This window comes from Centroberyx affinis, unplaced genomic scaffold (assembly GCF_046629955.1).
Source record: "Centroberyx affinis isolate AG114_WGS23_722 - 3 ecotype Tasmania unplaced genomic scaffold, CSIRO-AGI_Caff_v1 ptg005354l_1, whole genome shotgun sequence".
NCBI classification, from domain to species: domain Eukaryota; kingdom Metazoa; phylum Chordata; class Actinopteri; order Beryciformes; family Berycidae; genus Centroberyx; species Centroberyx affinis.
Window position 1 is genome coordinate 47,898 of NW_027282674.1, and position 21,759 is coordinate 69,656.

The window sequence follows — 21,759 nt, forward strand, 5'->3', positions numbered from 1 at the left end:
GAGCTTATGATCCTTTATTGATTTCAAGTCGTAAATCCAGCCGCGGTCATGACAGGAGAGATGTCGACAAAGGGGAGGAGACAGGTTAAAGATGTTAAAAGCCTTGAGACAATTGAGACATGGCTTGTGTAAAAGGGGTTCAACTAAGTGTTAGACATGTACCGTACATTCAGTGATAAATCCAGTTCCTTGGCGCTGGATTTAACATAAAAGCGGGATTTCGCAACTCCGCCCAGCTCCGCTCGCCGAGCCACAACACACACACACACACACACGCACACAGTGAGTGTTTCCCGGGGCGACGGCGTTAGTCCGCTAAGCCGCCGCCGCCGCCGCTAACGCATCCCAAAAAAAAAGATGAAAGATGACGCAGCTAGATATATCCGTGCCAGTCCGACGCTCCCGTTTCATCTCCGGTTTCTCTCTCTCTCTCTCTCTCTCCGCTATCTCCCGGTATCGGATACGCTGTGAGAAAACGCATTTTCCTACACGATCACGTCCAACCCCCCCAAACGCAACGGGAAGGCCCCCCCCTCATTTAGCAACAGCCGTTTTTTTTAATAATATATTAATCCCCCATTATCTTTGTGTGCCCTGCAGCCTCTACCATAAATCGAAGTCAGCTTAATCGGCAGTTTAGCGTCCCTCTCGGCTCAATAATATTTTAGCAGTCACGGTATATCATCCGAAATCATAAACCCAGATAGTTTTTATTTGGCGCGCGGCCGTTGGGTTTCGGCGAAGGCTGGAACTACCGATGGAACACATAAACTGTTGATGTCTCACGGTATTAAAATATTCCCCCTACCTGCCAGCACTACATTTTCCCCTTCCACCTTCCCGTGAATGTTGCTAGGCAAAACAGTTGCTTATAACCCGCTCCTCCATGACAACACTGTAAATTATACCAGACCACATGTGCTGCGAATGCTCCGCGCCAGATCTCATCCAGATGCCATTGCGCTCTCTCTCTCTCTCTCTCTCTCTCTCTCTCTCTCCCTTTTATCTTTTCTTTTGCACACTTTCAAGAAGTTTCTTCATAGTGGGTTTTTTTTTTTTTTTCTTTTTTTTTTTTGCACGCTTCCAGGAAGTAAAATATATGCCGGACAAATCGAAGTCGAAGAATGTGATAAGGGTGTGTCACGACCAAGCCAATCAAAACGCTGACTCAGAGTATGCATCATTTACGCCGAGGCATTTTGGCGAAGAGCGAGGAATCTATTTGTTTAAACGGCGGTTTGGTGTGCTGGAGGCCTGCGCTAATCACCTTGACCGATTGGCCAAGTGCTGTGTGGTAGCAACCTGAAACACAATAAGTAATGTTTAGTAATTGGGGGAAAGGGATAGCTGTGTGTGTATCACAGTAGTTCAATGCCTGATTCTAAACTCTTCGTTGCAGAGATCTGATTCTATTTCAGATCTCTAAGTTTCTCTAGTGCCTTGGAAATAGGTTGACTGAGAGGTGTTTGCATTCCTTAGATGGGAAACCAGTCTACCTAAATAATACGCATTTACAAAGCATTATCTCCACCTACTGTGCTTACAGATGCGAAATATCATGCAATAGCTAAAGAAATATGTACTGACATACTGTACGCTGCCCCGTTTCTTCAAATTTACTGTGAAACCCATACTGCAGGCACACAAACCAAACACCATTTCACAATAAGGGGAACCAGGAGGAGGAGGAGAGGGAGTCCTCACTGTTTGACAGACAGATGAGTTGCGATTGTTTGATAAATTTACAATGAGTGGAATTAAAGTAACCCAAATGTAGCAAAAACCGCAGGCCTTTCCACAGAGCAAATCATTCAGGACAGCGTGTTTCTTGCCTAGTTCTGGCTGTTCTGGCTTAGCCAACTGGCGAGGCCCGAGTCAAGAGTTGCAGAGGATTCAACAGTTAGCTGAACCTACTGTTTGGAAAACATGTTGAGTCCAGACCCTCGGTAAGAATAGAGATGTCGCAGAAGCAAATTTTGGTGTATGGTTGGCCGTTCCAAAAAAAGATGGAAAAACGGCGAAGAAATCATTTTCGGCGTCCAAAAATTAAGAAAAAAAAGACAAAATTATCAGAAAAAAAGAAGCCAACTACCCTCAATCATTTGCACAGATGTCAAAGCAGACAACAATCAGTACAGGGTCTGCTCACATCAGGTCATATCTGGTGAGTCATTTTAGCTAGCTATAGCTTTCCAATTGTAAAGCTGCTATCCAAGTGTGAGTCAACAAGAAATCTTACTCCGTTTTAGAGAAAGAAATGTCTGAATGATTACTCGCATACACAACACCATCTGCTGCTTTTGTTGAAGCAAAAGAAGCATCACAGAGTGGTTTACACGACTTTTGATGTCCTAGTCACATACCAGTCTAGCTAGCAAGATTACCTAAGTCTAAGGCATTAGCATGACTATTTCCCTAAACTTTGACTACAATTGCTATATTACTAATCAGATACCACTTTCTTATTTTAAAGGAATAGTTCACCCAAAAATGAAAATTCTGTCATCATCTACTCACCCTCATGCCAAATGAAACACAGGTGAAAATCCATATAACACACAGGGAGGTTGCCAGCACAACTTCATAGCAGCCTTCTCCAAAACAACTGAAGTCAATGGGGACCTGTTCTTTAGAGTTCCAAAACAAAAACAGCCAAACAGTCACACTGTGAATAGAAAGACCTATACACCATGATTTGTTGCAAATCAATCAGCTGTAGTGAAGATTTGCACTAAATGATGGTGTAAATATACTGTAGGTCTTTTTGGAACTCTGAAGAACTGGTCCCCACTGACTTCAGTTGTTTTGGAGAAGGCTGCTATGGAGTTGTGCTGCAGCCTCCCTGTGTGTTATATGGACAAATTGCACCTGTGTTTCAACTGGCATGAGGGTGAGTAGATGATGACAGAATTTTCATTTTTGGGTGAACTACTCCTTTAAAGAGCGTGAAAGGCAAACTGAAATGGGTGTCATAAAATCACTTATATTGACTCTTATAGTGTAAAGTGTCTTTCATGTGTTAGGTTCACCAGCAGGCCTCTATAACGACGAGGTGCTGGTCTTCCACTAAGTTGATTTTCTAAGCTTACATGGCCTGAAGTCATCTTTGAAAACTGATATTTCAGCAATATTTCTGGTACCTATTTTGTTATTTAGCATTTGCTGCACAGGGAATAGAACCCCTAACTCTGGCAGTGCTGGTGTCATGCACTACCCATTGACCTACACAAATTGTCCTGGCAAGCCCCATTTTGACCATCACAGTATGTCACCATGTGTTAGACCTTCTAAAGTAGCGTCCAACTGACACAATTTCTGGGTCTGATACCAATATATGGGGAAGAAAATGAATAAAGTAATTTAGCATCCATTATATCTACCAACAACTACTTTTTGTGGTATCCTGCATGTGTCGTCATTATCGTCCCCTCTTTCAAACAAATTCTTAGATTCAAAGATCTGTGTACATTACATATTCATTGTGCCAAAATTTCATTTTTTGTGCAGAAGAGATGACGATGCCGACATACTTGTGAAAGGTTAATACTGGTTGATAGTGCCAGTGTACCAATGTGTTAGTCAGGCCCCACTACAACAGATCCAAAACAAATGTGGGTCGTAAGCCTGTAGACCTGTAAATGACAAGAGTAATCGTGTATTTTTATGAGCCAAAGGTGCAATTATGTTTCATAACTCTGGATCCGAGGGCAAGAGCTGCAAAGTTTTAAGAACTCCATTCATAAACACCTAGCAGTGGAATATTTTGGTCTTTCGTTCATCTTACTCCTTACTCCTGATTCCAATTAAACTGGTAGATTTTCTATTTTCAGCTACAGCGCAAATCAAAGTCAGTAGTGTGTTTTACTGTGAATATTGTCATATTTAAGGCCAAAGTTGCAGTAGGACCAGGACCTGAAGACACATGGCTTTCATGGAGGTATGATATATATTTAGCTATATATTTGCTGCGGCTCAATATGATTTGACAGCAACAGTTGTAGAATGGTGAGTATTCTTAACCTATTCTTAACCTATTTTAACACTGGAAGTGAAATAATCTGAACCTCATTAAAGTAATAATCCATGACAGTTTTACAGCAGTAGAACAAGAGCGCGTTTCATTTTAAGCTTCTATTTTAGATTTACGCTGGATTAGCACAGTAACCCTTCCACCAAATGTGCTCTTTCCACTGGCTTCATAATGATGGACAATGACAGATGCTGTTAAACCAGCCCTAACAAGTCTCAAGACAGATGTCTGGGTGCATTTTGGATTCCAAACAAAGCAGAAATTAACTTAATCAATGTCACGTTGTTTCAAATTTGTCATTCATCAAACTTAACATGCCCACCTGAAAAGATGTAACTCAGATGTTGCTACATGTGTGGCCCACTTTGTAGACTCACACCTGGATGAGCTGCCATCTATTTCAGCCGTGCACAGAAAATAATGAAGTCGGTGGCAGGGTTCATCTGTAACGACACACGATACACCCAGACAAACACATTAATGTTTCAAAAAACTTTGGACTAATTTACACTTTTTTCAAAAGCACACGTTTGTGTGTGTTTATGTGTGTGTTTACATTTAATGAGTTCAAAAAACTAATGCTCATAAAAACCTGGGGAGAGGTGTTCCACTGTGCAGTATTTTTTGATATACTCTAAGTAATAACAAGGACGTTTAAGTCAATTCAATATACATTTCAATATACTTAAATATAATAACTCAATGTACAGTTTTTGTTTTCTTTTGGATCACGTGTAATATATTTTCTTATTCAACTGCTGCAGTCAAGTGCAAATAATACAAAATGGCAATCTGGAATCTATGTATCATGGTGAATCAATCTTAAATAGAATTGGGACCCCGAGAATTGAAATCGAATGGAATCATAAAATTCCCAAAGACTCCCACCCCTAACGGCTGAACAGACAAAGAAAAGACAGACAATCCAAGAAAAAAAAAGACGTCTGGCACTCTCCACCTTGCATGGCCGACTGTCACGACCACCAGTGTGGTGTTACCCCCCCCCCCCCAATCACTATTGGACTCTATAAGCAGTCTTCCCTATCAAAGGAAAAACACATTCACTCACACATGGACAAGAGAGGAGGGCAAGCCTCGCACTCACATAACCGTTTGCAGAGCCTTCTGGGCGAGAGCGGCGAAAAGGGTGAAGGGGGGCGGCAGTTGATGAAATAAGGTCTGATGTTAAAGAATGATATTGAAATCTGATAAACAGTAAAAAAAAAAAAATATGACCTGGCAGAAGGTTGTTCACTAGAGTTCATATCTGGGTTTGATAACGTTCTGAAGAAGAGTTTGGCCGTTGTCGACGATCGCACATGTTCCATTGAAATACCCAATGCCAGAAGGTCGAGTATTTATGTTAGCGAGGTGTGCGGCTGACTGGCTGCTGCGTTAACGCTCTTTGTCGGCCTGCACGTCTCTCCCTTTGACGCTGATTTGAATGGACTTACTGTATGGAGGTAAGGCACGGACCAATTGACCTTAGAATTACCCTTATGGGAGCGAGGTGCCGAGCCAACTCTTGCTGCTTTAATGCGCGTCGTGGGTGTGTGTTCTTCTCTTGAATGTACATACTGTCTGGAGGCTAAGTGCATACCGATTAACCTCACAATGAGCCCTATAACCTCGCAATTAACCTCATGTGGGCGAAGCGTGGGGCCGCCTGTTGTCGTTCTAACGCTCGTTCAAGTGGGGATGGATGTGTATTTAATGCCAATTAAACCCACCATGAACTTTAACCTCAGAATTGACCTTTGGTGTATTGCTAATGCCGTGGATTTCTTTCAAATCCAAACAAACATCAGGCAGAGTAAGTCTGCATTTCGCATGAACGCCTTAGACGCAGAGCCTAATTGGAAGATTTACATACCAATATCTAGCGATTTGGCTGAGGAACCCGGCGCAATTACTGGTAAAGCATTTAGTCCGAAACGGAGCGATTAAATAGATTTATTTACGGCACGGCAGGTTAGTTGGGGGAAGGAAAAGGGATTCTACGAGCGGGGAGTTCTTTGAAGTGAGCAGAAAACGCTGCAGAAATCTTCCCAGCAGCTGCTCGCTCCCCCTGCGCAGAGTTCAGGTAGAACCTCGAGCCTTTGAAATGACTCCATCGGCCCGTAGGAGAGAGCCAAAAGTATCTTTGGCACCCGCCTCTTATTTTCGTATTGCTGGCACATCGGGGGAGCCCTCAAGGTTTAGTCGAAAACATTCAAAAAAAAAACAAAAAAACAGGCTTTCATCATGACGCATTTGAGAATTGTGCAAATTTGCGTGCCACTCCAGAGTTCCACGCTAGCCAAAGCATTGCAGAAATGGTCTGAGGAATGGTCATCATTGGGTAGTTCTAAGCAATCTCTCTAAGCAATCTCATCTCTCTAACTATCTTCCCATCGTTCCAGATGAGTCCTCCCCTCTTCTCAACAAAAGGCCAAATAAACGAGACGTGAAAACGAGCCTCTTTTGCTAAATTTCATTCAAAATAATAACAATTAATGCCGTCTCTTGTTTCTAACGTCCAGCCATTCGGAGGGGACGGCTGGTGCGACACCATCAACAACCGGGCCTACTGCCAGTATGACGGAGGAGACTGCTGCCCATCCACACTCTCCACCAGAAAGGTAGACAAACAAACACCGATATTTCCAGTGATGCACCTCCTGTCCGCCATACAGAGAGTCTGACTTTCAACACTTCTCTGCTTTCTGTTTCCCTCTTTCCTTCTCTCGGGCCATCTGGTCCGCTTTGTCCGCTTTCTCCTCTTGTGTGGACGTTGTTTTCCTTTTGAATTTGAAAAAGAGCAAAATATATCCCAAAAAAACGATTTTCTATTTTGAAGTAAGACAAGAGTACGCACATTTCACATTTTAGGCTTCGTCCGCGATGTTTAAAAGGTGGCAGAGGCAGAGGCAGAGTCCCCCCCCACCCCCCCACCCCCCCGGCTCGCCTCGCGCAATCAAGACGGAGCTCAGGAGCCGAAGCTGGATTCGAAGCCAGATTCTTCCTGTTTACAGTAGTAGAAATCCGTCTCTTTTGGCAGGCGCCCTCCGCCGCTACGCAGGAGACTTCGGCTAAGCAAACAAACACACATCCCCGCTACTTTCCCCCTCTCTCCTGTTAACGACTGCGCCTATTTAGTCTCCCTCATCTCTACTTAAAACAACAGAGGAGACTTGTGCCCCTCCAGCCTTTCCACTCAGATGGTAAATAAACAGCTTTTCACCACCCCCACTGCTATACACTTTCTCACCTCGCGTGTTATGCCGTTTCTCCGCCGCCGAGCCAACTAGGGCTAGACAGGGGGGGGGGCCGGAGGACGAATTTAGTAGACCCGAATGAAAACGTGTCCGATTTTCTTTCAGGGCATTTTTTTTTTTTTTTGCAACGGGAGAAACTTTGCGATTTAAAGCTGCGCTAAGCAGAGGTAACCGTTTGAACTTCATGACCCAGAAATCGTATAACGTGATGTCAATGAACCGCACACAGGAAGCCAAAGATATTCCACGCACCAGAATTTCATCTGAGGGGGGGAAACGGGACGAATCTATTGCATTTCAATTAGCGGAGGTGGGGACGCTCTTCTCCTCTGCTCTTTGTGATTCAGACTGGATTTATCCTTGCATGAAAATCTCGCCTAGTGCGCCTTTAATCAGTCTGAGGCTTATATTGGATTTCTTGTTAGTGTTTATCCGTCCTCTCCCGCATGATCGCTCTGTTCGTGCTTGCCGCAAGATGCAAAAGTATCGCGTTACTCTAATTGCTCTAAATAATTACTGTATATTTGGGGTGGGTAAGCGGAATGGTATGAATAATAATGAGCCAGCCCAGGTTGGCCCGGCGGTGGAAAACAGGCCACTCATTCCCCCTCAACTGCTTCTAAAATAAACTATCTTTTTTCCTCTTTTTTTTTTTTTTTTTCTCCGTGCCTCCATGAGAACCGCTCTCTTCCCATTTAGGACACTCGGGGAGTATCTCGGCCCCCTCTGCCCTCTTATACCGTACCCTATTTGGCTACTGTACAGGCACATATTCATGACACCCGTTCCGCGGGGGCCCTGCCTATTAATTCCTATGGTCTGCAGTTGGCCGGGGGCCTCCGCTGTCTCCCTCATGTCCGCAGCACACCATGACTCACTGGCAGCTCCTTCCTAAACGGAGAGCCGAGTTCAGCGAGTCTGGAGCAGCCGTCATAATAAATGAGCTGCCAGACTACCACTAACTGCTCTTTTACGGGGCGAGGGCTGGGGGGGGGGGTGGGCGTACGGCGGCGGGACGGAGGGTGTGCGGGGTCGGGGGTGTGTGTGTGTGTGTGTGTGTGTGAGTGGAGGTGGGGGGGGGGGGTGGCTAGGTGTCTGTCGGGCCTGCGGTTTTTTCGGCCACTGTAAAACAGCAGTTCGACGAGCGGGGGTCGTTCTGAGGAAGTGAACTAAACCGCCGTGAGAGTCGGCATCCTGGCTTGCCACGGCGGCTCCATTGGAGTGATGGAGTCGGGTGGGTGGGTGCGGAGGTGTGTGTGTGTGTGTGTGTGTGTGTAATGTAGGGTGGCGGGTGGCGGCTGTGTTTACAGGGAACTCTCCGGTCCTGTGAGGCTGGACTTACGCAGGTCCAGGAAATAACTTTTTTTTTTTTTTTTTTTTTTTTTTTTTAACGCTAGGTGACCCAGATCAGATATTTTCTTTGCTGGTTCCATTTGGAAAAAAAAACTGGACCACATATGTAAAAAAAAAAAAAAAAAAAAGTAAAAAATGACACTTAAACACTTGGATAGGGCGTGGGGTTTTGCTGCTGTCTCTTTTATACGAATGAAAGGTAACTGTCTTCCTGCTCTACCTCCTCCAGAACAAGTTCAGACCTCCTTTATACATTCATTTTGACTACTTTATGAATCATTTTGTTCAAAAGAAAAACAAAACAGACAAACCGATGAGGTGGGCTTGATTTACCTTTATCTCGTAAGTAACGTGGCCACATCAGAGGCCGTTTTCAGTGTTTGGCAGCAAAAAAGCAAACCACATCTGAACCAGTTCAAATACTTGAATCAATATTCATATCTATTTTTGCTCCCTGTCTGCGCCGGCTGCCTCCTCCTTTTTATGGAGCGCGGGCAGCCCCTGTTGCCTTTTTATTTACAGGGGAAGTTGTAGCGATGACAGCGGGGAGAGGAGAAGATCCAGGTGGGGGATTGGCGTGGCGGGCCAACGGGGGTGTGGATAACACGAGATCCGAACCGCCACGCCATCTATGGAAAAGAGACGATCCTCCCTTTTTTTTTTGTGGATCCGTTGAACTCGAGCGTGTGCGTTCCCCGGTCCGAGCGAGGGCCCACGAGCTAGGAGAGGGAAGACGGAGAGGAAAGAAACGAATGAAAACCCCGAAATACGGTCCGGCCGCATCCCCGGCCGACGCGGTACTAACGGGCCTCGGACTTCGAAACTTCCCCCCCCACCACCCCCCGGTCAGTTTGTTCAAACGAATCCAAGCGGCCTTCGAAACACTTGGAGGGAAAACAAGCGCTCCTCTCCGTGCGTCCAAAGGTTGTTAGAACGTATCGAATCGAATCAAGACCTTTTTTTTTAATGAGACTTTCTGGTGTTTTTTTTTTTTTTTTTTTTTTTTTTCTTTAAAGCGAAGCTCGGGCCTTCTGCAGCCCGCGTCCTCGATGAATCCCCCCCTTTTCTCTCTCGAAATCGGCCGGGCGAGAGTGGGCCCTCCCGACGAAGCGCTATACCTCCCACTCTTTCTCTTTTCTTTCCTTTCTCTCCTTCTCTCTCTCTCTCTCCGGGAGCGAATGTTTACATTTCTTGCAACAGACTGCTTCGCGGGGCACCAGAGTTTATTTTGCAACCTGTGGTGATGGCTCGCTTCCTAGACGAGAGCTGGCAGCCCGCGCGTTGTTGATTCTTAACATGTGTTCATCCGTTCACCTCCGCGGCGGTGTGTGTGTGTGTGTGTGTGTGTGTGTGTGTGTGTGTCCCGACCCCCCCCCCCCCACCACCTCGCCACCTCACCCCCACCTCCCACCTTCAAGACCCTCGAGGTTTTTCTCGCCGCCTCAGAGGCCACGTCGAACCGCTTGACATCGCCGCGCTTTATCGGCCTCCGGGGGGACGTTAGCGTTCCCCCCCCCTTTGAAAACAGAGAGGAAACACCAAAAAAAAAAAAAAAAAAAAAGTCCCCTTCAGTACGCAAACACGACTGAGGAGTGCGGGCGAAATCTGCCAGGTCAATGGGAGCAAATTTATTTTTTTATTGTTCTGTTTTTGCCATTGAAGAAGTGCTCTCTGCCACAGTTGAAAGGAAACAAGCCTATTGGGAAGCCTCATCAGCTATTTGCATTTTTCAATGAGTCTGCTTGCCACTCCAAATTTTGCTAAATTTACTTCACTGCTTTTCTTTCATGTTCTGCTTTTCTCTTTTTATTTTGTTTCATTTATTGATAAGAGCTTTGTAAAATCGTTTTTTTTTAAGAAGTGTTATTCAAGTAAACCATCTTATTTTGATCTTCTTTTTTTTTTTATATGACCGTCTCATGCTTGTCCTTAACAGGCAGAAACCAAACGGAACGTGTGTTTTTTTTTTTCTACTGCTGGGTAAACACAGCGGCAGATTGAAGGTCCTGAATGCTGCGCTTGTTTTAATCGACAGGTCATCCAGTTTGGGGCCGACTGCAATCAGGACGAGTGCACTTGCCGCGATCCGGACGCCGAGGAGAACAAGAGCAAAGCCAAGCGCTTGGGAGGAGGGGGAGGAGGGGGAGGAGGGGGAGGGGGAGGAGGGGGAGGAGGAACGCAGTGAGCTCAAGGGATGAAAGAAGCTGAATTTGTGGTAAACGGAGTCGGCTGGATTTACATCGCAGCAAACAAACAACAAAATATGTGATTTTTATCCTTTTGTAATGCAGATTGAGGTCAGTCTCCATGCTGTCGAAGATCATTTGGTGATCTTAACATTAAGAAACATCAAATCTGGGTCACACAGGTTTAAAAATCTGATTCCCGTGTTTCTGCTTCAATCCAGCCAAACAATACTCCCCTCTGGATGTGATGGACCGATGTTTTGTTTTCCTGTTAAGAAGTAACAAAGGTTGTTTTGATCGCTGGATTCGCATAAGAGCAGAAAATCATGTTTTTAGCTGCAATTTTTGGCTAAATGTGAGAAAACAATTAGGCCTAGAGTAGGTCAAATGGGGTTAAAAAACAGCTTATCCGCTCCTGTATGAATCCAGTCATCATAATTGGATCCACTTACTATTGTAAATGGATTCAAGTGCTTATCTGGAGTTGATTAGTCTTGTCTGGGATAAAGAAACCAAAGGGATTGGCTGTGCCTGAAATCTGCTCAGCACACGCATAAATCCTCATAGTAAGGGCTATCGCTACTACCTGTGCTGTATACTGTAGCATCCAGCGAGTGAAACACTATTAGCATCCCACATAATAATTTCAACATACTATACTCAAGCCCAAACATGGATGATTTGACGATCATGTTGAATGGCGTTCAATGGTGTTTTGATTCCACTAATTTCCATGTTTTTTACTGTTCTGTTAAATCTAAGTCAAATGAAAACATAACGAGTAACATCCTGGCATTCTCAGTATACCAATGTAAAAAAAAAATGGCATAATAAACCATTTTCAATTTCAGCATTCAGAAACATCCGAGTTCAAATCACAGTCGACATGCATCAAATTTTTCTACAGCAGAAAACTGCTTTCTGAAAATTGTAGCTGTTAGGAATGTAAAAGGATATGTATCTGTAAAGACTAACATGTATAGACTAATATATTTGGACAATCTAACATATCTACTAGGTCATGTATTAGTCACACCAGTCAACACTATATATGTATATGTATATATATATATACATGTACACAATCCTTTATGCATATCATACAATACTGCGCACAATTCTTCTGGGCTTCCCAAAAGTGTTTTTCGTATTAAGTGAGTTAGGCTGGAATTACCCAGAACATACTATTTTTTAAAGTTATCTTATCCAAGTCTGACTGGGAAAATAAGAAAATAAAAAACATCAGGATACTGGTTACATAATGTCAACCCAATCCCATACTGTCATGTCAAATCAAATATAGTGAATCAAGTTCAGGGTGGTTTTACCAAAACATCATTTGCATGGATTTCCACTGAAACAAATATGAAGTTAATGTTATAATGCCGGATCAGCGGACCAAGATGTATTCCACACACACACACACACACACACACACACACACACACACACACACACGTCATTTTGAGTTTGAGTCGAGTTTGAATTTCCAGTCACGCTCCACTATACGCTGTCCAATGAAACAGATATGTCTAAAAAAAAAAAGAAATTAATATATGACAATGCTTTTGGGAAACCCAGCCGTAACATTGTTTTCATTTTAAGAAGCTCAACCCAGACTTCTCCTGTATGCATGTATGTATGTCAGAAAAAAAAAAAATGCTGGTATCCATTATCCAGAAATGGTGAAATACCCCATCCAAATATTGTACTTATAAAAGTGTACTCATGTTCTGTGTGATATTATACTGTACTTTATACTCTATATGAAATAAATAGCAACTTTATATTGATCCTTATACTGTATTGTTTTTTTTTCTGATTTCACCACTGATTTGACTACACAATTATATGCTAAAAATAATTAAATTTATGTATTTCATAAGTAGTTTTACCATTTTATATACATCCATATACATTGATAATTTATTTAGATATTGATGCACATTTTTATGTTTTGGCCCCATACCTTTATAGCTTTACATGTGAATTAACAGAATGCTGCTGAGGGATAAAGGTACAGCATGACGCATCAATAAATCGTCAATAACATCAATAAATCATTACCACAGTAATTGTGAGACATTAGCATAGTTACTGTAAATACATGAGATCATCGCTGAGAACACTGTCAGCTTCTACACTAGTTTACATTGTGTTACATTGTGTACATTTGGAGGGAAATCTACTGGATTGCTTTACGGCACAAAACAGGAAGAGGGCGCTGTTCTTCTAGTCTTCGATTATGGGGATTATGGGAAATGTGGTATTAATGTTGAGAAACACTAGCACTACTTCTGGTGTGATAGAAGCTACCAATCGTCTCCTCCATGGTCTCATTTGTTTAGAGTAATTATACCAAGGTATCGCAATTAATTTGACAATGATATACTGATGTTTAAAAATGCAACACGTTGTACCTTTAAGTTATGTTGAGGATCTTCTCAACGTATCGCCAGATGTTGACATCTTATTTTCAGGCTCTCTTTCCTGGCTTTTTACATTTCAGTGTCCGTCCATGAAGATTCAGCTGTGTTCTCTCAGTTGCAGGTCGCATGCAGAACATGGTTTGGGAAAATGAGAGAGTAGACAAAGGTCTCAGTTATCAATCCAGCTTCAAATCATCATGCTGCTGGTGCTGAACTCCAGTACAGCCTCCTTCAAATGTTCCCTTTTCCAACTCAGACTGATTGCAAAATTATTAGGGAGGACCCTCCACTCATGGAAGGCTTTATCATAATATGTAAGCTACTCAAGCCCAAGGTATAGCCATAATTCAAGCAGTTATAATTAAGTATATACAATGTGGATTCCTCCTTAATGTACTTTTTAAGGTAAATTTTAATAGTCACTACAATGGAGCCGCTTTTAAGTTTCCGGAAACTGAAGCTCTTATGTTGACCTCATAATTAATAAATAACGTGTGTAAAGCTTGTAGTTATTTTCACACCCCAGCTCCTAATTGACAGAGGATTGTATTTGATCACTTACCCTGCTGTATAAATAGCCTGCTTGTCGTTGGTTTGAGGTGTTTCTTGTTGCAGTGAAGTGTAAGAAATACTTTAGAGGATCAGGATCACATATCACTTCTGGCCTCACAACTCTTTCAAATGTGCGTACATCAACTCAGGGACTTTCTCCTGACCAGTTCAAGGTTCAGAAGTGCACTGGGAACACTGATGTGGATTGATGCACATTTTTGATAAACAATGTCTTTCTGTAAACAATGTCGATGGTCTTCGGGAGAGAGACACAGGGGAGACGAGGGGATATTAGGCAACTTCTTGACCAAATGCCTTTAAGATTGACTAGTGTGGTCAAATGATGAGATGATTCAGTGAGTTCTGTGGGATTGATTCAATTGGAACCAACTGAATTTCCCCCCCAGAAGGTTAAAGGCCAGTCTGTTGCAGCTTTCACGTCAGGTCTGATTTACCGTAAATACGAGCTACTGACTGGGAAAAAAAACACTTTCATGGCAGCCTCCAAGTAGAATATGTGGGAATATTTTTGCGGGCTCTGATATCTCCCACTGGGTGTCACAAATTTCAGAATTGCACACAGGGAATCCACTGATGTCGGCAATCCAAGAAGATAAAATTCAAAAATAGCAGTTATAGTCACACTACTCTACTTACAAAAAGCCAGTAATATCTGCTGCCGTTCATTTATGAATGATTTTAAATCCCGGTTGAAGAATATCTACAATACACGTCCACATTTCATAATATATTCTTTATTATTCTTTGAAATAGCAAAGATCAAAGTGAAAAAGTCGACGTTATATTAGCCACATACAGTATTGACATTATATCATGCAGATAGTAGATGGTTTGTTCACGCTTCTCCTAAAGGTCAAGAGGTCTCAACCTTATGTTACCTGCACAACAATATTTAATATACATGTTATGTCCAATCGCTCCACTCCGTTGCCACTTTCATCGTTTTTGTGTAAGAAAAATTATATCACTTTAGAATCAAATAAACGCAGAAACAAGGATAGAAAGAGCCTATAAATAATGTGAAATATTGACGTTTTCTCTTTCAAATCTCTATATATCCTTATCTGCAGTTCATCATTCAATATCTCTAAAATATGAAGTTACCTATAATCCATTAAAAAGTACCATTTTTATTTTCCAGTATCGGAGAAGGTAACGCTCCTTTTCATTTGGCAGATCTCATATTCAAACAAATATCGTTAGAAAGCAATCAGATCGCAAAAATCATATCTCAAAAAAGAAAAAGAAAACCCTCTGCGCTTTGCATTAGAACTGGAATCAGTGGATTAATCAGGCTTGCAAAGACTAACCTACACAGCAGAAATCACAGTACAATATGATATCTACTAACGCACACAGAAACGTCGGAAAATATCACCTGTTGTACACCTATATACAGAAGGAAACCACTTTACTGCGCTAGAATTCGATGCATGTATGAAATAATTTGCCGCCTATACAAATATCTACAAGCGTCGGTTTAGTATTCACATGAGACTCGTTAGAAATGAATTTCTTTGACATCAATCACTGCACATGGATGAAAACGTTAAACAGAGCTTCTCAAATTCAAAGAAAAACTCCCCCGAAATAAACATGAGTGGAAAGGATATTTCGAAGCGCTCGTGTTATTGTGTGAGGTATTCCGTAGATGTACAGAGAAGCGGTGTCAAATATTGAAATTGGCTTGTTCATTTTTCAAGACAGAAATATCACTGTAATGCTGTTAGACTCGATTCAGAATGATTTGATAAACTGAAAGAAAGCAAAATACTGTCACAAAGAGTTTGGCAAGTTTGACGTTAGAGACGGAACAAACTGGGCTGTACACAAACTTCCATCCGCTTCCATCCCTCTAAGACCCGTGTAACAGCTTTATTATAAATGCATACTAACAATACTACATTCAGTAGGCTATATTACTAAAAGTTGATCATAATACTATATACAGGGTTTGAGTGAGTGGGTTGCTTTGAATGTCTATACTACCAAAATAACTCCTGACAGACATCTTCTTCTATCTACATGCTTTTATCTTTATTTTACCTTTATCCAGTAAAATGTCGATCTCTTTAGCGTTAACTTGGATAAGTGTGTAAAATATTGGCTTTGTTTCCACTGTCACTAAACGACCGTTTCCCCTTCAGTATGTGGAACTGTATTAGCTGTTATGCACGTCTGAATGACACATTTTTCAAAAAAGGTTTGTAACAAATTCCCGATGATACGGAAGAGGATTAGTGCCAAAAATTAGCAAATTCAGTCAGAATTCGGACTTTATTCTCAGACTTTCGACTTTAAACTCGGAATTCTGACTATATTCTTTATTTTCATTTATTCTCAGAATTCTGACATCTCAAAACTCAAATACATTTTTCACACGTGGCCCTGATCCTCTTCCATACAATGAGGGCTGACTTCACTACTTGAGGAAAAATTCGGCAACTTCCCGCGATCAAACGGAGAGACTGGATGGTTTTGGCCTGTGAGCTGTTTGTTTACCTGCCGGCCACATTGGTGGGCGGGGCTGTGTTGGTTCATAATCAATGCGTATGGCAAGCACCAGAAGCCGTGAACCAGTGAAATACTGACCGTGCTTCATTTACTAATGTGTTGGTGAAACTAAAGCCGCAACGATTTTTAACCGCAAAGATCCGGCCGTCTCCTGGGCCCATTCATCATGCACGCTTTCCAAGAAACGGAGTGTTAATTTCTGGTTGCCTGTCAAGTCTACAAAGCAAACCCTACTAAGTAACTTTATCCAGGCTTTGGGCTGTGTGTGGGTTGCCTAAAAAACAAAAAAAAAACAGAATCATGATCACTTTTTGACCACTTTTTGATGTCGAAAGTGTCCCTTTGTTGTAATTTTTCACTGACCACCATCATACAAGGTGACATGTAAAAATTCTAAAGATTGCAAGTTTGGATCTAAACAGGCACAAAGGAGCTGCTTTTTAACCCTTCATGGCACAGATGTGATCTTTTTATAGCAGGCTGAAAAGGGAGAAAGCCAAATGAAATCAGATTTTTTTTTTTTGGTCCCATTTAGACAGCTACACTGTTTGAAAAGATTAGATTTGTGCCGCAAAGAGTAAAAGAAAACAGATGTTCTCTCCTCGTGCACATCCAAACAAACATTTGAAACGCATCCTCGGCCTACTGGTCGTACTGACTAGCCTTCCTTCAGAGCTCCTTGGGCTCGCCGTAGTCGTTGTACATGACGGTGAGCGTCTGCTCGTCGCAGGCCTTGCGCACGTCCTGGCCCAGGTCCACCCAGTTCAGCCCGAAGGCCTTGGTGTCGGTGTAGCGGCACGACAGGAACTTCAGGGACATCCGGCGGAGGCCGATCTTGGGCTCCTGGAGGAGACCCTTGCACCAAGCGGAGAGTTCGTCTAGCTGGGAAAGGATGAGGCCGGCCTTCCTGTTGGAACAACCAACACAGAGGATTCAGATTGTGCGAGTGTGTATTCAGACGTTGAAAAATCCACAAAGTTGCTATTACTTGTAGAGGAAAACCCACTTTTGTTCAAAAACGAATACAACCCAAATATAACAAGGCAGAAGTAATCCATGAGTGACGCATTCCCCTGAGGGCCAATCAGGAAAAGATATGTCACCTTGTTTTGACCTATAATTCTTGGTCTTATCAGTGTAGTTTCGAAAATGCCAGAACAAGGTGGTGAGATGCATCATTCCCCCAAATTTCATCAAAGTCCAATCAGTAGCGTAGTGAGATACCAACGTTGCGACGCAGCGGTGAGATGCATCATTCCCCTAAATATTGTCAAAGTCTGATCAGTGGGTGTGAGAAATGGTCTGGAGCATTCAGCCTCCAACAAACAATGTAAATCAACACTCGTGTATTGATTGTAATTGCTGATACATCTTGTAAATGAATAAAAATGACCCGCTGAGAGGAAGGTGCACATTCTTCACATTACTTTCCCAAGTAAAGGACAATGGTTAAGTGAAAAAAAGGTTAATTGTTCCAATCAATTAAGGTATATTCTGTAGAATGTATGAAATGAGTTGGCTGTTATGTCTCGCTATTGATAACAAAATGACTTCTAACAAATGATTGGATAATAACAATAAAGTCCACTGCCATCTTAGGTCTTGGTAACATTCAGAAGCTGTATGTGCTGATATTGTGTTTTGTCTTGTGCTGTTTTCATCAGAATCCACAAATGTCCTGGTAAAATAAACTGTCATCGTCATCAACCTGAAATTCATGCGAGTGTTGAGTTTGTTATGCTTACATTTACAATAGATTCCACACTAAAATTCGGAGTCGTGTTTTTGTGCATCTGCCACACTTTCCCAAGTATTCCAGTTTCTCCGAATATCGCAGAACTTCTGTTCAGACAAAGCGGCCAAGAAATGCGGTGAACTGCGGTAAACACCCATGGCCAAGCATCTGCAGCAAGGTGGAATCTCAGTACTGATGCACATCAGCCTTCAGATAGTTTAGACTGTCTACAGCGCATAAATCACACTGCGGCTCTGCTGTTGTTTTAGAGTTACATCATGCTGCGACAGAACCTAAAACCCACCTATCCCCGACCGCTTCCCGTCTGAGCGCGCTCACTGGGCAAGGTGCACTGTTACTGACACATTCCAACTTCTACCCAAAGCATACAGCGGTAGCAAAGGGGTGGGAATGATGAAACTGAAAGAGTTGGGAGAAATGAATTAATGAATTGGTCCCGTGGGGGAAAACAGGCTAATGGATGGCTGTGATACCAGAGAGAGGCGAACGAGAGAAGGTCTAGTTCCTCAGAAATGGTCCCACTTGTCCGTTGGCCAAACCAGCCCGGCTGAAAAATCGTCTCCGCTGGTAACATGATGCACGCAGTTCACATAAATAACAGCTCATAGGGACATTTAGTGCCATAAATAACCATTAAAGCCCGGTCGATCCCGTTTGGCCTGCGGTGAAAACCCGACAAGTGATTGTCTGGAGTCAGAAAATGGCAGCGGGAGAAGATTTCATTCATTCCGCGGACGGTTTCTCCTCATCCTTCAGCCAAAGCAGCACCTCTACAGTGCAGCGTCCGCCTGCTGCCAAGCCACAAGTCTGCTGGATGGACAAAAGTCATCACAGCCACGGCACATAATACTGATGAACTGATGACACTCAGGAGTACCTAGACTACAAATCCAGTGGACACAATTCAAAGGAAATTCAAAGGGAATTAATGGCCATACTTGATTTTCTTGAAGACAGAATGAACAAAGTTTTATTTTTTTCCAGTTCTAAATGTAATTCTAATTCGCTAGATTTCCTTTTCCCATGCAACTCCAGCACAATTTCTATCCCTATCCCCTTTCCTTAAATTGAATTCACAGCGCCCGACAGCGGCCATTTTGTGTCGCTCTTTGTCAGTTTACTTCAGTGTAGGAGGGAGCAAAATGTTTAGGTGACCGGCTATAGGCTGAATCACTGTTATATGGTGTGAATCAGCAATAGAGAAGAGCAAAATGGACATTTATCTATATGAAAACATTGCGGACTACCACTTTAATGATGAATCCTCATACATATGTATTCAAAAATTCCTTAATATACAAAGGTGATTCACCATATTGTCACTGTGCCATGTTTCACATATCATGTACAGTTATTTTTGGCATATCAGAAGAGCTTCAATATAACATTTTGCATTATTTCTGGCATCCCTCCACCATTTTACATATATAGAGATACTTGAGAAGGCAACATCCTCCCTGTAATTGCCTGGTCAATAAGGAAGAATAGCAGTCTCAGTATTATGCATATGATATTGGATTATTTTTGGAATGTGAGTGTATTGGGAATGTCATGTGTATATTGGGACACTCAGCAGGGCAACATCCCCTTTTGCACATGCCTGTCTAGTAATAGCAGCTTCAGCAGCCACAATATAATGTATCCTCTGCCCTGGAAGCTCCGCAGAAAAAATAACTTAATGGAATTTTAATGATGTCAGTCTTCTCGGACAGTCTGTCTTCAGACAAGAGCCCCTGTGTCGGTCGTAGCGATGTGCTGCCATGCTGTCATTCATATCATTTTTCTGAAACCTCTTTATGTTCCTAATATTTTGCCACAGATTGCAGCGGTTTTTTGGGGGGGGGGGAATCGGGATATTTATTTGCTTAAAACAAAGCCAAAAAAATATGCGGTTTGTTATGCTTTAATTTTTCAGGAAGGCGGAGGAACGTTTCACGGGGCTCCAAATAGCAACGGTTGTCACCATAAATCCGCGCGCATGTATAGGAGTGGAAAATGGTTTCCAAGGTACAGTGCGAGTAAGGAGCCCACACACACACACACACGCACGCACACACACACATACATCCACACTCCCCAACTTTCGTGTGGCTGAACAACCGGGAACAATCAGCTGCATTCCACACACACACACACGCATACATACTTACATAGTCACATTTAAACCCACAACCTCACGACAAGGTGCATACGCATGCACACACACACGTATCACAACGTTTGAACAGTGTCAGGTAATCAGAAATAGAAAAAGACAACCGGATGGAGCTTTTAAGATAAAAAAAAATACGGACAAAAAGACTTAATTTTCCTCAGTTGTTTGAAAACCGGATTGTGGATTGTGTGGGTAACATGAGATGGGCGGGAAAGGGGGTGGCATATTCCTTGTAAACAAAAAATATTAAATATTCAGCCATTATTAACCGTAGATTCTGGGATTTTGAAGATGTTAAAGTCAAAAATTACCCTTGCTCCTGTACCCACATATTTATAAGCAAATATATTGTCCTGAATGGGAGCTGTACGCTTTAAATCACTGCATTTCAAAGAAAAAAAAACAATTTTATTCTTCACTACATGCACCTCTGCAGCTCAGTGTTTCTTTTTTTATGATCAGTTCATGAAAGATTGCCCTTCTCCGATTGAATAAACTGGAGGAAAGGACAAACTGACTATAGTTACCAGCTGCTAAAAGCACTCAGTCACTTCAGTACTACTGTATATTGAGTTTGACGGGACCCAATCACAGTAGTTCCCCGGGCCGCTAACTTCTCCTGGCAAGGGCAGAGGAGGTCGTTTTACTTTTAACTGTTAAGTACATTCATAACCACGTACTTCTTCTACTTGTACTCGCGTTGTATCATCAATGGGATACTTTCACTAGAGTACATTTCTGCGTAAATGTTTCTCTTCACTCTCTAATATCACAGAAACCAATAAATCACTGCTGGATGAGAAGCTGAAAAGCACTCCTGCTTTAACTGTATGTGTATTTTTGTCCTTCCCCCCTCCTCCTCGTCTAAAGGAAAAAAAAAAAAAAAAAAAAAATCCAAGAGCAAAGTAAACAGTCTGCAGTGATTATGATTATGATTTCCTGAGAGAAACTCCAACCATAACAATACTTATCGCGAGCCCTCCTCTGATTAGAGAGACTCGTCGTAGAGAAAAAAAAAAAAAAAAAATCCCCAAAAAATCAAATATTTTTTCAGTTCATCACGGGGCACGGAGTCCAACCAAGGACACGGTCGGGGATTGAAATGGTGAGGATCGAGGATTTTCTCCCCCGGGGGCCCCCGGCCAAAAACAGCTAGCGTTTCTAAGTCAACAGCCAAGCGGCATGCCTTCGATGATGGGTACTCCCCTGGCGATGACAAGGCCTGGGCCCCGGGGAGGAGAAGTGTCAGGCGTTTGGAGAGACAGACGTTTTGGGTGAGTTTATGTTTTCAGTTAAAAAACGTCACGCGATGTTGCACGAAAAAAAAAAAAGGCAACAAAAAATGTCCCCCGGCCGATGCCAGACGCTCCCGTCAGCGCGATGCGATACGTTTTCTAAAAACAGCAGATCTGAATATCAGCTGCCACAAAGAAGAGATAAAGCCGCATTGCTTCATTCATTTGTTTCCCCGATATTGCTTACTTGGCCGAAAGGAGTTTACATTGA

General features: G+C 42.6%; 2 protein-coding genes across 2 annotated transcripts in view; one reads left to right on the forward strand and one right to left on the reverse strand.

The window, feature by feature from the left end:
• LOC139667190 (pappalysin-2-like) overlaps nucleotides 1-10,825 on the forward strand; it is a gene marked incomplete at its 5' end in the record, with an annotated part of 58,292 nt that extends 47,467 nt beyond the window's left edge. Inside the window, 2 exons of the mRNA XM_071546616.1 lie at nucleotides 6,553-6,651; nucleotides 10,676-10,825. Of these exons, the coding sequence (XP_071402717.1) occupies nucleotides 6,553-6,651; nucleotides 10,676-10,825 (249 nt within the window). The remainder of the gene's footprint in view (nucleotides 1-6,552; nucleotides 6,652-10,675) is intronic.
• A 6,186-nt stretch (nucleotides 10,826-17,011) lies between these two features.
• Nucleotides 17,012-21,759, reverse strand: part of LOC139667189 (astrotactin-1-like) — a gene marked incomplete at its 5' end in the record, with an annotated part of 39,696 nt that continues 34,948 nt past the window's right edge. Inside the window, one exon of the mRNA XM_071546615.1 lies at nucleotides 17,012-17,249. Coding sequence (XP_071402716.1) covers nucleotides 17,012-17,249 — 238 coding nt within the window. The remainder of the gene's footprint in view (nucleotides 17,250-21,759) is intronic.